Below are 17,846 nucleotides of genomic sequence, written 5' to 3' on the forward strand. Positions count from 1 at the left end.
ACACTACCTATTCCATGACATATTTAAACTATTTTCAGCAATGGTATTCGGTGGGTAGATCTTGTTGAGCTGGTCATTTTTAAAATAGCTCTCAAGTAAAAAAAAAAATCACACCCGTGTGAACTGAGTGGTGTAAGGTCTTATATAGACTGATCAGCTGTGGTCTGACGTAATGAAATCACACCCGTGTGAACTGGGTGACCATAGCAACCATGCTAATGTTTTGGTACGAACAGACAGACAGACACGTAAACTAACAAAGCCAGTTGTAGGAGTGGTTTACACCACTCAAAAAGCGTGGGCACCCCTGGACTGTTTGTGAGCTTGTAGATCAGCTGTATTGAACTATTTAAAAGGTTTTTTAAAATAGTAAAAAATGGCAAAATAAGTTTAGGGATAAGGGTCAAGGGACAAGGGTTGGCGGAGAGCCCACAATTACATTAGATAATTGGTGAAAAGATGGGATACAAAATCGTGGGATAAAAAAAAATAGTTTAAAAAAATAATTACACCAGTTGTACACAAGACTGTTGAGTTTAATTTGTCACAGTTAAATGAAAGCATCATGTTATAAACACTACGACGTACATCAAATTAAATGATTGTCAACCAACCCAACACGAGACGTTATCATTATCAAACACATTCATTCATTCATTGTGAATCTCATTTTATGTTGTAGTCTGAAACACAAATGTCAAAAAAGAAAATATTAATTTTCATTATATGTGCATTAATTATGAATGCATTAACGTTTGTGAATACTATTAAACATGTTTACAATCCGAGTCATCGTCAGAACTCAGTGGTGGACAGTATCGACGTACTTAGTTTGAGTACTGTACTTGAAAGTACAGTATCTGTCCTTTACAAGTATTTCAAATACAAATATTGTACTTTGGACTCCACTACATTTCTAGGAAAAGACTCCTGCCACCCAAATGTAACCCCCCCCCCCCCCCCACAAACATCATAAATAAACAAATCAAAGGAGTACTCCATGCTAGAAGGCTTTCTTACCTTTATTTGTAGTTGTTACGTCCCCACCAAAGAGGTCCAGGTGTTATTTTGTGCAAAAGTGCATTATTGGCGTTTTTTTTAAATAGGACTGGACCTAAATTAAACGCACGCGCGAGAAAAGCCTGGTGTAGCTTGGCCGTAAGTCCTCAATGGGGTTTGGGTTTTTTCAATTCAATTCATTGAGGGCTTATGGTAGGGCCTACCATAAACCCTCAATGAATTGAATTGAATTGGGCATTGGGTTGTTGTGCTAATTTGCTTATTTCCATCGCTCAAAAATCTTTTTTTGTTGTATTGTATCCTCTCTTCATAATGTAAATAGTATCCCAAGCGGCACACTTTACTACTTATTTCGATGGAAATGAGCGAATTAGCTCTAAAACCCAACCCCCATTGAGGGCTTATGGTAGGGGAAATAGCCAATAATGCACTTTAAACACAAAATAACACCTGGATCTCTTTGGTGGGGACGTAACAACTACAAATAAAGGTAAGAAAGCCTTCTAGCATGGAATTCTCCTTTAAATTTGTTTTTGACATTTTAGGGGGATTATTTTTTTATTATTATTTCAAAATGTGATCAAGCGTGATATGGTTTGTTAGTTTTGAATACTTCCATGTGTAGTGGAGTAATATCTGGAGTATCTTTGAATCATTTATTGTATGCCATACTGTAATATTATTACATACTTTAAAGGTATATTCAGTGATTTCACTTGTATGGTGCTGACCATATAAAGAGTTCCTCCCTGTCCCCAGTGAGCCCCTGGGGTCAAAAAACCCTAGTTTCGGTTTGGGCTTTGGGTGGCAAAGCCTTCATCCAATTAGGATGAGAGGGGCCTTCATCCAATCATGATCGAGTGGGGCGGGCCTTGGTGCACGTGCTGTTGGTCTGTTGTACTTCCCCCACTGTAGAGCGTGCATGTGCACATCTTGTTACCGGGGCGGACCGGGTTTTTTTTTTTCAAATCACTGAATGCTCCTTTAATATTTAATACTATTATTACATACATTTATTGTATGCCATACTGTACATGACGTGGTTCCCAAACTGTGGTGCGTTGTGCACCCCTTGTGGTGGTGCACCAACGCCCGCAGAGGTTCCCGAAGTGCGCTCCGGGGACCCCCAGGGGTCCTTGAGGGAGTCCCAGGGGGTCCCCTGAAGCTAAAGGATAGTTTGGAACCAAATGGACCCTTAATTATGGGTCTGTAACTCAGAGTGTACAAATGGAGACAAATGGACCCATTAGGGTCCATTTGTACACTCTCAAAATTAACAATGATTTTACAACATAAATTGGGGGTCCCAGAGATAGAAATGCCATTAAATGGGGGGTCTGTAGCCTAATGCATGTCAAACTGGGGGTCCATGAAATTAAACGTGTTGAGAATCACTGCTAGAGCCGTTGAGTACTTGAGTCCACCACTGTTCAAAACTAACCGATAGGTCCAACAGACAGACAGACAGACATACGGTTCAGTAACTATTTGGATAATTAAGTAACATTTGTAACTCTTCTTCTTCATTACATGACCTCTGAACCCCATCCAGTGGGGTCCTACGGGCATCAAAACGAACCACCGTGGAAAATGTCATAATAACGCCGCAGTGCATTGTGGTCCGTGCGTGGTGACATCATAAGGCAGCAGTGCATTGTGGTCCGTGGTGTGTGATGTCATAACGCAGCAGTGCATTGTGGTCTCTCCATCTGTGGTGGGTGGTGATGTCATAAAGGCAGCAGTGCATTGTGGTCCGTGGTGTGTGATGTCATAAGGCAGCAGTGCATTGTGGGCATAAGACATAGAAAGGTAGACGCCTCCTTTCGGGTATCTCTCGGGGGGCGGAAGCTTCTGGGACGCACGCGGACGCTTGGCGTTTGGCAGAGTGTAGAGTAGCGAGACACGCTTTGATCTCGCCGCAAAGCGGGTCCCTATGGGCTATAGTTCCAAACGTTGGAACTATCCCATTGAGACAAAGCGGGTGCCTATGGGCTATAGTTCCAAACGTTGGAACTATCCCATTGAGACAAAGCGGGTCCCTATGGGCTATAGTTCCAAACGTTGCTCCTGTGGCCGGAACTATCCCATTGAGATAGAATGAGCACTTCCGCATTCCATTGTTACAATGGGAGTCAACGCTAGTGTCGCCACTCTCTTACTAGATTACTCTGGCGTTCGGCAGGCCAATCAGAGGCAATGCAAATTGTAAACGTTTGTTTTCTCATGCCAATCACACTGGGCCAGACCTACGGCGCTGTGTAGACGCTATCGTTTTGTTTTTAGGCGGGCGGATTTTGGCTCAAGGAAATGACGTTGACACTTTAAAAATCTAATCAATCAAAGTGTTTTGATTGGTCGAAAAAATATCGTATCCGCCGGGAAATACATCTGACGGATGTTCCGGACCGACACTTCCCGCCGACACCGTCTCTGCCTCAGGTCGTCTCTGCCTTCCCAGGCCTTTCTCCTCTCAGATGAGTACGGCTTGGACCGACGCACTAGGCCTATCACAGCCCTTACCCGCCCCCTTTTCTGAGCTGATGGTGTTGACGTGACGTCACTCTATAGACATTACATGTTAAAATACCTACCTTTTTCTGAAGGTAAACTTTATTCTATTTGTTTTAGCTGTCTTACCATCTTGTTTTCTTCATAATAATATTGGTCTTTTACATTTTAACATTTGGAAATGGCCTTAAATGGTGCAGAGAAAGCAGGTAGGGATGTAGCTCTGGTCCACTATGGACCAGAGCTACATCCCTAGACCATAAACAACGCTACTAAGCGTTGTTTATGGCTTCTGAATGTAGGTCTTTTAACATGTAATGTCTATGGAGTGACGTCACGTAAACACCACTAGGTCTGGAAAGGGGGCGGGAAAGGGCTGTGAGACAGGCCTCTTCCGCTTGACTTGTGCCTTACTGTGTGACATACCCGTCGCTCCAACGGAACTGCAGTGGCCAATGAGGTCGCTTCAATGAGGTCGCTCCAATGAACTGCTGCAGCGGCCAATGAGGTCGCTTCAATGAGGTCGCTCCAACGGAACTGCAGCGGCCAATGAGGTGTCTAGCTTTTTATACCTGTGCATCGTTGGTCTCCAGAGCCACACCTCTAAACTTTAAACTCATTCTTAGGAATGTCACCCCCTGATTGGCCTGACAGTGAGTTCATTCATAGGAGGAGTGTACCTCCTCTCAGCCAATCAGATGAAATGTCCAATCAGTAAACCCGATGCGCTGCCGTGATCCAAACCAATAAACGTACGACGACTAAAACATAAATACAAATATCTACCGTCAAATGATTTGATGTAATGAAGGGGGGGAAAAAAACGAAGCAAATACAAACAAACAGTCAAAACTACAAAATCATTAAAAAACAAAAACAAATAAGTAGTGCAATAATATGCAACAGGAAGGTAGAGTCCATAGATTTGGTCCAAAGGTCGGAGGCTAAGCTAACCAGTTAGCCTCCTGTTAGCAACACTGTACATTATGAGCTGAACCCGCTATAGCGCCCTCTAGTGTTTAATCTTTAGTGAGGAACGTCAAACATTCTCTGGGTTTCAGCAGACCCGTAGAGCGAGAGAGAGAGAGAGAGTTGTCGCGTTTTGATCTCGCCACCAAGCGGAATGTTGCCTCCTGTAGTTCCAAACACTGGAACTTCCGCATTGAGATTGAAAGAGAATTTTCCGCGTTCCATTCATACATCTGGTTAGGATGCCTCTCGGGCGTCTCCCTAGGGAGGTCCTCGACGCACGTCCCACTGGGAGGAGACCCCGGGGCAGACCAAGGATCACGTCCCACTGGGAGGAGACCCCGGGGCAGACCAAGGCACAGTTGGAGGAAACACATCGACTCACTGGCCTTGGAACGTCTCAGGACCCCCCAGGAGGAGGTCACTAATGTTGCTCTGGAGAGGGAAGTCTGGAGCCCTCTGGTGGAGCTGTTGCCCCCGCGACCCGACTACGGATAAGCGGTTGAAGATGGATGGATGGATTCATACAATGGGAGTCTATGCTAGTGTCGCCACTCTCACTCTCTCTCCCTACCGGTCTGGGTTTTAGCTTTTAGATAAAACATAAGAACTGAAATATAAGTGAAACGTAGAACTAAAATATAACTGAAATGTAAGATCTGAACATCTTAGCCTTATGCAGCCTGCCATGTTTTTTGTAAAGATCGTGCCATAAAAAAATTAAGTTTTTGTAATTTTTCTTATTTTCTTTTTTGGTTTTCTGAGCTCAATTGGACCCAAATAAACCCTGAACTTTTAACATTCAGTAGATTTTCTGTGGTCTGGGGTTTTCTGGCTCAAACAAGTGCTCTGAGTGTGAGGTAAGAGTCCACAAATCCCTTACTATGATTTGCCAGCAGATGACATCACTGTTGAGGCCTGTTTGCCTGTTTTCATTGCAGCTCAAAAGGCTTCAGAACACACAGAAGAAAACCCCCAGACCACAGAACAACCACTGAATGCTCAAAGTTCAAGTTGTGTTTGGGTGTCATATTGAGGTCATGAAACCTAAAAGAAAAAGAAAAGAAAAAAATAATGTCATGAAAACTTTAATCTTCTGTAGTTTTTTTTAACTGAACTGAAAAACAAAACTACAAAACTTTCATGTTGTGACCATTTTTGGCCAATAGGAATGCAGATTGTAGATTTAGACCAATCAGGAATGCAGATTGTAGGTTAGCGTTTTGGGGAGGAGCTTTAAACATCTGTGGCTGAAATGTCATTGGTGCTCCAAACTGCCACTCACAGCTAGCGGCTAGGAGCTAACGGGAGATACAATCCTTCACCTGTGTGTGTGTGTGTGTGTGTGTGTGGTCTTCAGGATGACCTTCACCTGACCTCAAGGTCACAGAGGTCAGATGAGGATCTCCACCATGTCATTGTCCACTTCCTGTTGGGTGGGCGGAGCCTGTTGGGGGTGTGACTGAACAGGAGCCCGCCTCTCCAGCGTACTGCTGTGGAACCCTGGGATGTCTAGAAGCACACATACGTGCACATGCACACGCACACGCACACACACGCACACACACACACACACACACACACACACACACACACACACACACACTAGGTAAACATCACTAGTTAACACTCCCATCGCCCAGGACGAAGTTCTTTGTCCTTTCTATTAGTAACGCCCGACGCTCAGGACGAAGTATTGTCCAAAAGACGAAGTTTATTGATACGAGAACAGATCGCATTGGCTGTATAGCCCAGGCGCGCCTGCTGGGCTCTCCTCGGTGACGCGCAAGAGTGAGGCGTCATCTAAAAACTCCCTCCCCTGTTTAGCTGATGAAAACGAAAATCTTAAAACGTTCATAAATCGCGATCTAAATCATCCCGTCTTTTTCTGAAAAAAGATCCTGTGTTAGACGGCGCTCCGCGGTCCAGTCGCTAGTCTCGATAGATTTATTCTTGTCTCCCGTTGTTGTCGATCGACTCTATAGTGCTGTGGCTATTGTTAGCTGCTACACAACATCATGAACTTCCGGCCGGTCCGTCCGGAAAAGGCGTCCGTGTTTATAAATCGGCTGGGCGCATGAATGTAATGGATTAAATAGTTCCGGGCAATTAAAGTGTTAACAGCACAACATTTCAGTCAAAACAATCGGTGGTCAACAGCAGAGGTGGGCAACTTTGACGATGGAGAGGGCCACTATATTCTCACACTCAGCCTTTTCAAATTATAGTTAAGTTAACTTTATGAACAATTGGACATAAAAAAACCCACAATAACAATTTAATAATACTAATTCAGACTGAAGTAACCCGGTTTGGTCATGTTTGGAACTGTAACAGCTGTAACAGCAATAATATAGCAGTATTTAGGGCCTTGCAAATGTGAAGCGAGGCGTTGTTGCCTGGATCAACGACAGGTCTCCTCCAGGTCTGTTGAAGGGGGGCGCAACAACGCAAGCGTAAAAAAAAAGTTAAACAGAATCCAGGTCTGGTGAGTCGCGGGGGGGGGCGTGTGCACGAAACCAGCACTCGCGCAACAAATTCACGGGACCGCGCTCACGTAAATACGCTTGCGCTGTCGCACCGCGACTTCTCCGAGCAAAGACGCAGGTCTCATTGAAAATGAACTATAGGCACGTTTTATCGCTCCAAAAACCCTCCTTGGGATAAAAACGGCCATAGCCGTCATCACAAAATGATGAGGTCAGCTCATTTTGGACACATTTGGGCAAGTATTTTTTGTTTCTTTATTATTATTACCATTAGTTTATTCATTCTGCTTTCTGTTGTCCATTGACTCTGAAAATAAAACTGAACTGAACTTAACTTAATGTTTAATAATTAGTATTTGAGGTAGTGTTAGTATTTACTGACCTGCAAGGCGGTCAGGGAGGTAGACCGGACTGGGAGAGGAGAGGTAGTGTTAGTATTTACTGGAGAGGAGAGGTAGTGTTAGTATTTACTGGAGAGGAGAGGTAGTGTTAGTATTTATTTACTGACCTGCGAGGCGGTCAGGAACGTAGACGGGGCTGGGAGAGGAGAGGCGAGCGGGCAGCGTCATGCTGCTCTGCTTGCTGCTGCAGTCCGCGGTGCTGCTCTGAAGCGGCTGCTGGCTGCTCTTGTCCGTCTGCGTGCAGCTGTCGCGGCTGCCCGTCTTGGAGTGTCCGGCGGACGTGAGGACGGGAGTGGACGACAGGGCGGACGCCATCATGGCGGACATGGGCGTGGACGGCAGGACGGGAGACGGAGACGAGGAGATGGAGCCCGTCCTCAGGGAGTCGGTGCGGAACTCTGGACCCAACAGAAGCCCTGAGGGAGAACAAAAATGTCGTCTAAGTAAATCACGGAACTCTGGACCCAACAGAAGCCCTGAGGGAGAACAAAAATGTCGTCTAAGTAAATCACGGAACAGTTTTCTGAAAAAAACCCCTAAGTTTCTATGTCAGTGGTTCTCAAACTAGTTCATGTCAAGGAGCCCAGGGATCCCGACCCCCAGAAGCAAAGATATGAGTTAAAAACATTCGCTCTGAAAGAATATATATTCAAAAGATTTGTGGCAGATATAGCAGATCTACAAGCTCGTAGTGCGGCACTCGGTGCCACGCTACGAGCTTGTAAATCATGACAGTTTTCTGAAAAAAACATACGTTTCTATGTCAGTGGTTCTCAAACCAGTTAATGTCAAGTATGTAATTGGCTTGCTGTCCGCCATCTCAAAATATTCCCATTCAATTCAATGCAATTCATTTAGGGCTTATGGTAGGGGAAATAGCCAATAAGGAGCTTTTGCACAAAATAACACCTGTACCTCTTTGGTGGGGACGTAACAACTACAAATAAAGGTAAGAAAGCCTTTTAGTATGGAATTCTCCTTTAATAGACTGCGCGATTAAAATACGAACGCTTCTAAAGACTCTTTAGTTAGTGACTGCTGCGATGCGTGTGCGGACCGGCGGCCATTATTAGTGTTTTGGTCTGTTAAGAGAGGCGGGCCTTCTTCTACACTGCAATACAATGACGGTGAATGGTTGGCGTAGCGTGAATTATCGCCAGATGGCGCTATAGCGTTAGCATAACTCACCCAGACTGCCCTTCCAGCCGGAGTCCCTGCGTTCCTCGGTGATGGGCGAGCTGCTCAGACCCAGGTTGTGGTGGGACAGCAGAACAGAGCTGCCCCCCACCCCCGCGGTGTTGGGCGACCCGCTCCTCAGGCCCAGGCTGTGGGACAGCAGAACAGAGCTGCTCGCTCCCCCCAGCGCGTTGGGCGAGCTGCTCAGGCCCAGGCTGTGGGACAGGCTGCCCCCTCCCCCCGTGGCGTTGGAGATGGACATGAGGGACTTGGAGGGCCGCATGGCCGAGGCCCCCCCGAGGCCGCCGCCGCCGCCGTCCGCCTTGCTGGGATCCTTCCGGCTGCGCTGGTGGAGCACCTTGATCATAGCGTCCTTCTCTATGATCTGAGCATGCAGGTTCTTTATCCTGCAGGGAGGGACAGACAGACAGACAGACAGACAGACAGACAGACAGACAGACAGACAGACAGACAGACAGACAGACAGACAGACAGACAGACAGACAGACAGACAGACAGACAGACAGACAGACAGACAGACAGACAGACAGACAGGGAGAGAGGGAGAGAGGGAGACAGACAGAGAGGGAGAGAGGGAGATATGGGTCTTATATTTTGAATAAACTGAAATTGCGTGCGTGCGTTAGGGCGTTCACTTCTAGTGATTTTTACTAGTTGACTAGTTTACTAGTCGACTAGTTGTCTAACTACCTATTTCGTACATTTAAAAACTGTGTACATTGGTGACTATAATCTATCATTCCAGCTGATCTTGAGGCCTACACAAACGGGAAAAAACAAAACAAATCCACCATTTTCTTTTTTCCTTATCAACTAGTCAACTAGTACCAGCAAGGTCGACTAGTGGATTAACTAGTCGACTAGTTGAATAGTCGACTAGCTGCTTAAAGCCCTAGCGCGTGTGTGTGTGTGTGTGTCAGTGTTTCTTTTGGCAGCAAATTTTGATTTTAGTTTTAGTCATAGTCTCTTGAATAGTTTTAATTTAGTTTTAGTCCCATTTAGTCACCTGGAATGGTTTAGTGTTAGTCTAGTTTTAGTCGACTAAATATCATTAGATTTTAGTCGACTAAATCTCCAGTTGATTTAGTCGAACAAAATGTATTTTGGCGGGCCTTGATGCCGTCGTAATGACAGTTTTTTTCACTTGCTGAAAATAGCCGATCTATAAGATCACAACGCGTCGCAGCGCAACGCGTTGTGAGCTTGTAGATCTGCTATTTTCAGCATGCAACCAAGTGTAAAATTACTTATACAGGATTTCTTGTCCACTAGTCCCTTCCTAACATTTTTTTAGTCTAGTTTTTATTTGTTGACGAAATTGTCAGTATATTTAGTCTTAGTTTCAGTCATCATAGCTTAGTTTCTATTTAGTTTCCAATTAGTTTTTGTCAGTTGAAAAAGGTAGACGACGAACATTTTTCGTCTTAGTTTTAGTTGACGAAAACAACACTGGTGTGTGCGTGTGTGTGTGTGTGCGCGTGTGTGTGTGCATGTGTGCGTGTGCTACCTGCTCTCCATGTCCAGACATCTCCTGTTGGCCATCAGGATCTCTTCTTCTTCCTTCTGAATCCTGGCCTCCACGGAGGTGTCATAACTGCTGCTGGTGGAGTGGCTTATCATCGACGACATGGACGTATCCCTGGAGACCAAATAATATCGATCAATAGAGCACCGAAGTCTGACGTCAATATCACTAGAGGACGCAAATCCACGGGTTCATGTACTTTTTATTTCCATTATAATCCCCATAGGGGGGGTTTTAGATCACCTCATATAAGAACTGGGTTTGAAAAATAAACATGTCATCCAGACCGCTGCACTCATATGGATATGAAGAATCAACTTACTGAGAGAAAACACTATTGTTACTGCTGCTGAATTAGTTCGCTAGAAACAGACTGTATCATATATGATTGAATGATTGTCGCGAACAGTAGTAGTAGTAGTAGTAGTAGTATTATCATTACCTCTGTGTGGCTACAGAGGCAGCAGTAGTAGTAGTAGTAGTAGTACTAGTACTAGTAGTAGTAGTAGTATCATTACCTCTGTGTGGCCACAGAGGCATCAGTAGTAGTAGTAGTAGTAGTAGTAGTTTCAGTACCTCTGTGTGGCTACAGAGGCAGCAGTAGTAGTAGTAATAACAGTAGTAGTACCTCTGTGTGGCCACAGAGGCAGCAGCAGTAGTAATAACAGTTGTAGTACCTCTGTGTGGCCACAGAGGCAGCAGCGTCCAGGGCAAACTGCCTCATGACGCTCTCCTCCAGGTACTTCTGTTCCCACTTGGTCATGTCGGCCTCCAGGGCCAGGATCCTCTCCTCCTTCTCACGGAGATGCTCCATGAGCGCCGAGGCCGAGTACTCTGTGGACGCCCCGCCCACGGCCCCCGGCTGACTGACCCCCCGCTGCACACACACAGGCAGGCACGCACACACGCACACACACACAGTTCAGTTAGCACTTGAGTCCATATTCTACAAAATGTCTTCTAAATCATGACAGTTTTCTGTGTGTTTCAATATTTTTATTAAGCAGGAAAAAAAAAGACATGGACAATACATTAACTTATGACACATGGGCACAACATACGACACTTAACCCATTCTGGGCGGGAACCCCCTTCTGTAACAGTTTTTTTTTTGATAAACCTATGTTTCTATACAGGTATCAGTGGTTCTCAAACTATTTCATGTCAAGGGCCCCGAAAAATATGTGTATTTGGCCTCCGACCCCCATCTGAAAATGTGTGTGTGTATGTGTGTGCGTACCTGCTGGCTGCGCAGACTCTCCAGCTCCCTCTCCAGTCTGGTCCTCAGTCGGTGCTCCAGCTGCTCTCTCTTCTCGCAGGCAGCCTGCAGCTGCGCCAGAGCCTGCTGCATGCGCTCCACCTTCTCCACGTACACCTGCTTCTTCTTCAGCTGCGCATGCACACACACGCACGCACGCACACAGACGCACACAGGCACACACACAGACGCACGCACACAGACGCACGCACAGACGCACGCAAGCACGCACGCACTCAGACGCACACACACAGACAAAGAATGAAGCGAAATAAAATCTCAAGACTGAAAATGTAATGATGATGTTTTAGGACCGACCATTCGTGTTTTTGGAAGATGCTTCTAAACTTGTATTCTTTTTCTTTTGTGGCTTTTGCCTTTATTTTATATTTTTGAGTGGTGCAACCACTCCAAGGAACAGCAATGTCCCTATGGGACTATGGGACGGACTATGTCCCAATGTTTAGAGTACCAGTAGGGGCAAATGTGGCGCTGTTGTGCCAGAAACAGAGAGAGAGAGAGATAGTGTTGCACTGTTGCCTGCTAATTACAGAGAGAGAGAGAGAGAGAGAGAGAGAGAGAGAGGCAGGGGGAGAGGGGAGATGCACCACTCAGTTCACACGGGTGTGATTTTTTTATGGAGGGACAGACAGTAGGCTGACAGTAAATGGGGAGAGAGATGGGGGGGATGACATGCAGTAAAGGCCGTCGGGATCGGGAGTCGAACCCGCGGCACACCGCAAGGCTGGATTACCAACCAAGGTGCCTGGACCACTGAGCCAGGCCCAGGCCCTAAACGTGTATTCTATTGCTAGTTTGATCACTTCAAAAACTATACTACTACTTGGTTGCATGCTGAAAATAGCCGATCTACAAGCTCACAACTCGTAGATCTGCTATTTTTCAGAGCCTTAGATACAGACAGAGTTACGCAAACTGCGTTCACTTCATGGGGCTTCAGTCCAATGGCGGCTCTCCTACATAGACTTCTATTGGTTCACTTCATGGGGCTTCAGTCCAATGGAGGCTCTCCTACATAGACTTCTATTGGTTCACTTCATGGGGCTTCAGTCCAATGGAGGCTCTCCTACATAGACTTCTATTGGTCACTTCATGGGGCTTCAGTCCAATGGAGGCTCTCCTACATAGACTTCTATTGGTCACTTCATGGGGCTTCAGTCCAATGGAGGCTCTCCTACATAGACTTCTATTGGTTCACTTCATGGGGCTTCAGTCCAATAGAGGCTCTCCTACATAGACTTCTATTGGTCACTTCATGGGGCTTCAGTCCAATAGAGGCTCTCCTACATAGACTTCTATTGGTTCACTTCATGGGGCTTCAGTCCAATAGAGGCTCTCCTACATAGACTTCTATTGGTCACTTCATGGGGCTTCAGTCCAATGGAGGCTCTCCTACATAGACTTCTATTGGTTCACTTCATGGGGCTTCAGTCCAATGGCGGCTCTCCTACATAGACTTCTATTGGTCACTTCATGGGGCTTCAGTCCAATGGAGGCTCTCCTACATAGACTTCTATTGGTCACTTCATGGGGCTTCAGTCCAATGGAGGCTCTCCTACATAGACTTCTATTGGTCACTTCATGGGGCTTCAGTCCAATGGAGGCTCTCCTACATAGACTTCTATTGGTTCACTTCATGGGGCTTCAGTCCAATGGAGGCTCTCCTACATAGACTTCTATTGGTTCACTTCATGGGGCTTCAGTCCAATGGAGGCTCTCCTACATAGACTTCTATTGGTTCACTTCATGGGGCTTCAGTCCAATGGAGGCTCTCCTACATAGACTTCTATTGGTTCACGTCATGGGGCTTCAGTCCAATAGAGGCTCTCCTACATAGACTTCTATTGGTCACTTCATGGGGCTTCAGTCCAATAGAGGCTCTCCTACATAGACTTCTATTGGTCACTTCATGGGGCTTCAGTCCAATAGAGGCTCTCCTACATAGACTTCTATTGGTTCACTTCATGGGGCTTCAGTCCAATGGCGGCTCTCCTACATAGACTTCTATTGGTCACTTCATGGGGCTTCAGTCCAATGGAGGCTCTCCTACATAGACTTCTATTGGTCACTTCATGGGGCTTCAGTCCAATGGAGGCTCTCCTACATAGACTTCTATTGGTTCACTTCATGGGGCTTCAGTCCAATAGAGGCTCTCCTACATAGACTTCTATTGGTCACTTCATGGGGCTTCAGTCCAATAGAGGCTCTCCTACATAGACTTCTATTGGTTCACTTCATGGGGCTTCAGTCCAATGGCGGCTCTCCTACATAGACTTCTATTGGTCACTTCATGGGGCTTCAGTCCAATGGAGGCTCTCCTACATAGACTTCTATTGGTCACTTCATGGGGCTTCAGTCCAATGGAGGCTCTCCTACATAGACTTCTATTGGTTCACTTCATGGGGCTTCAGTCCAATAGAGGCTCTCCTACATAGACTTCTATTGGTCACTTCATGGGGCTTCAGTCCAATGGAGGCTCTCCTACATAGACTTCTATTGGTTCACTTCATGGGGCTTCAGTCCAATGGCGGCTCTCCTACATAGACTTCTATTGGTCACTTCATGGGGCTTCAGTCCAATGGAGGCTCTCCTACATAGACTTCTATTGGTCACTTCATGGGGCTTCAGTCCAATGGAGGCTCTCCTACATAGACTTCTATTGGTTCACTTCATGGGGCTTCAGTCCAATAGAGGCTCTCCTACATAGACTTCTATTGGTCACTTCATGGGGCTTCAGTCCAATGGAGGCTCTCCTACATAGACTTCTATTGGTCACTTCATGGGGCTTCAGTCCAATGGAGGCTCTCCTGCATGAATGAACAGCGCTCGAGCGCTCGGTTTCTGCCCCCTCAATGTCCTAACTCTTCTATTGGATGGCTCTGTGCTGCACTAGGGGGGAGAGGAGGGGCCGGGGCTGACGGACATATCGGTGAACAAATCAGGGCGAGCGCAAATCTCATGCGCAGACCCACCCCTCTAGACCAGAAAGCTAACTCGTTAGCTCTCAGGCTAGTCCCTCCCTAACATTTTAGTCCACTTATCTGAGATAACTGGAAGATTAAAGAAGTAGCTCTGAAAAGACCACAGTGAACCTGAACACTTCTCATCTACCACCACCAGGGGGCAGAATGGCACAAACTAATTAAATAAACTAATTCTATGCTCCCAGTAAAACAGTATCAGACTGTGGTTGTACTGGTAAGTACAACAGTATCAGACTGTGGTTGTACTGGTCAGTACAACAGTATCAGACTGTGGTTGTACTAGTGGTCAGTACAACAGTATCAGACTGTGGTTGTACTAGTGGTCAGTACAACAGTATCAGACTGTGGTTGTACTGGTCAGTACAACAGTATCAGACTGAGGTTGTACTGGTCAGTACAACAGTATCAGACTGTGGTTGTACCGGTCAGTACAACAGTATCAGACTGTGGTTGTACTAGTGGTCAGTACAACAGTATCAGACTGTGGTTGTACTAGTGGTCAGTACAACAGTATCAGACTGTGGTTGTACTGGTCAGTACAACAGTATCAGACTGTGGTTGTACTGGTAAGTACAACAGTATCAGACTGTGGTTGTACTAGTGGTCAGTACAACAGTATCAGACTGAGGTTGTACCGGTCAGTACAACAGTATCAGACTGAGGTTGTACTGGTCAGTACAACAGTATCAGACTGTGGTTGTACTGGTCAGTACAACAGTATCAGACTGTGGTTGTACTGGTCAGTACAACAGTATCAGACTGTGGTTGTACTAGTGGTCAGTACAACAGTATCAGACTGTGGTTGTACTGGTAAGTACAACAGTATCAGACTGTGGTTGTACTGGTCAGTACAACAGTATCAGACTGTGGTTGTACTGGTCAGTACAACAGTATCAGACTGTGGTTGTACTGGTCAGTACAACAGTATCAGACTGTGGTTGTACTAGTGGTCAGTACAACAGTATCAGACTGTGGTTGTACTAGTGGTCAGTACAACAGTATCAGACTGAGGTTGTACTGGTCAGTACAACAGTATCAGACTGTGGTTGTACTGGTCAGTACAACAGTATCAGACTGTGGTTGTACTAGTGGTCAGTACAACAGTATCAGACTGAGGTTGTACTGGTCAGTACAACAGTATCAGACTGTGGTTGTACTAGTGGTCAGTACAACAGTATCAGACTGTGGTTGTACTAGTGGTCAGTACAACAGTATCAGACTGTGGTTGTACTGGTCAGTACAACAGTATCAGACTGAGGTTGTACTGGTCAGTACAACAGTATCAGACTGTGGTTGTACCGGTCAGTACAACAGTATCAGACTGTGGTTGTACCGGTCAGTACAACAGTATCAGACTGAGGTTGTACTGGTCAGTACAACAGTATCAGACTGTGGTTGTACTGGTCAGTACAACAGTATCAGACTGTGGTTGTACTGGTCAGTACAACAGTATCAGACTGTGGTTGTACTAGTGGTCAGTACAACAGTATCAGACTGTGGTTGTACTGGTAAGTACAACAGTATCAGACTGTGGTTGTACTGGTCAGTACAACAGTATCAGACTGTGGTTGTACTGGTCAGTACAACAGTATCAGACTGTGGTTGTACTGGTCAGTACAACAGTATCAGACTGTGGTTGTACTAGTGGTCAGTACAACAGTATCAGACTGTGGTTGTACTAGTGGTCAGTACAACAGTATCAGACTGAGGTTGTACTGGTCAGTACAACAGTATCAGACTGTGGTTGTACTGGTCAGTACAACAGTATCAGACTGTGGTTGTACTAGTGGTCAGTACAACAGTATCAGACTGAGGTTGTACTGGTCAGTACAACAGTATCAGACTGTGGTTGTACTAGTGGTCAGTACAACAGTATCAGACTGTGGTTGTACTAGTGGTCAGTACAACAGTATCAGACTGTGGTTGTACTGGTCAGTACAACAGTATCAGACTGAGGTTGTACTGGTCAGTACAACAGTATCAGACTGTGGTTGTACCGGTCAGTACAACAGTATCAGACTGTGGTTGTACCGGTCAGTACAACAGTATCAGACTGTGGTTGTACTAGTGGTCAGTACAACAGTATCAGACTGAGGTTGTACTAGTGGTCAGTACAACAGTATCAGACTGTGGTTGTACTAGTGGTCAGTACAACAGTATCAGACTGTGGTTGTACTGGTCAGTACAACAGTATCAGACTGTGGTTGTACTGGTCAGTACAACAGTATCAGACTGTGGTTGTACTGGTAAGTACAACAGTATCAGACTGTGGTTGTACTGGTCAGTACAACAGTATCAGACTGTGGTTGTACTAGTGGTCAGTACAACAGTATCAGACTGTGGTTGTACTGGTAAGTACAACAGTATCAGACTGTGGTTGTACTGGTCAGTACAACAGTATCAGACTGTGGTTGTACTGGTCAGTACAACAGTATCAGACTGTGGTTGTACTGGTAAGTACAACAGTATCAGACTGTGGTTGTACTGGTCAGTACAACAGTATCAGACTGTGGTTGTACTGGTCAGTACAACAGTATCAGACTGTGGTTGTACTGGTAAGTACAACAGTATCAGACTGTGGTTGTACTGGTCAGTACAACAGTATCAGACTGTGGTTGTACTAGTGGTCAGTACAACAGTATCAGACTGAGGTTGTACTGGTCAGTACAACAGTATCAGACTGTGGTTGTACTAGTGGTAAGTACAACAGTATCAGACTGTGGTTGTACTAGTGGTCAGTACAACAGTATCAGACTGTGGTTGTACTGGTCAGTACAACAGTATCAGACTGAGGTTGTACTGGTCAGTACAACAGTATCAGACTGTGGTTGTACCGGTCAGTACAACAGTATCAGACTGTGGTTGTACCGGTCAGTACAACAGTATCAGACTGTGGTTGTACCGGTCAGTACAACAGTATCAGACTGTGGTTGTACTGGTTAGTACAACAGTATCAGACTGTGGTTGTACCGGTCAGTACGACAGTATCAGACTGAGGTTGTACTAGTGGTCAGTACAACAGTATCAGACTGTGGTTGTACTAGTGGTCAGTACAACAGTATCAGACTGTGGTTGTACTAGTGGTCAGTACAACAGTATCAGACTGAGGTTGTACTGGTCAGTACAACAGTATCAGACTGTGGTTGTACTGGTCAGTACAACAGTATCAGACTGTGGTTGTACTAGTGGTCAGTACAACAGTATCAGACTGAGGTTGTACTGGTCAGTACAACAGTATCAGACTGTGGTTGTACTAGTGGTCAGTACAACAGTATCAGACTGTGGTTGTACTAGTGGTCAGTACAACAGTATCAGACTGTGGTTGTACTGGTCAGTACAACAGTATCAGACTGAGGTTGTACTGGTCAGTACAACAGTATCAGACTGTGGTTGTACTAGTGGTCAGTACAACAGTATCAGACTGTGGTTGTACTGGTAAGTACAACAGTATCAGACTGTGGTTGTACTGGTCAG

General features: G+C 45.6%; 1 protein-coding gene across 1 annotated transcript in view; it reads right to left on the bottom strand.

Annotated features, from left to right (window-relative positions):
* Nucleotides 1-1,062: 1,062 nt before the first annotated feature.
* Nucleotides 1,063-17,846, bottom strand: part of amot (angiomotin) — a 71,170-nt gene continuing 54,386 nt past the window's right edge. Inside the window, 6 exon segments of the mRNA XM_079510401.1 lie at nt 1,063-6,009; nt 7,495-7,803; nt 8,576-8,970; nt 10,092-10,223; nt 10,787-10,986; nt 11,350-11,499. Coding sequence (XP_079366527.1) covers nt 5,891-6,009; nt 7,495-7,803; nt 8,576-8,970; nt 10,092-10,223; nt 10,787-10,986; nt 11,350-11,499 — 1,305 coding nt within the window. The 3' untranslated portion in view covers nt 1,063-5,890.

Source organism: Electrona antarctica (genome assembly GCF_951216825.1).
Source record: "Electrona antarctica genome assembly, chromosome: 9".
Lineage (NCBI taxonomy): Eukaryota > Metazoa > Chordata > Actinopteri > Myctophiformes > Myctophidae > Electrona > Electrona antarctica.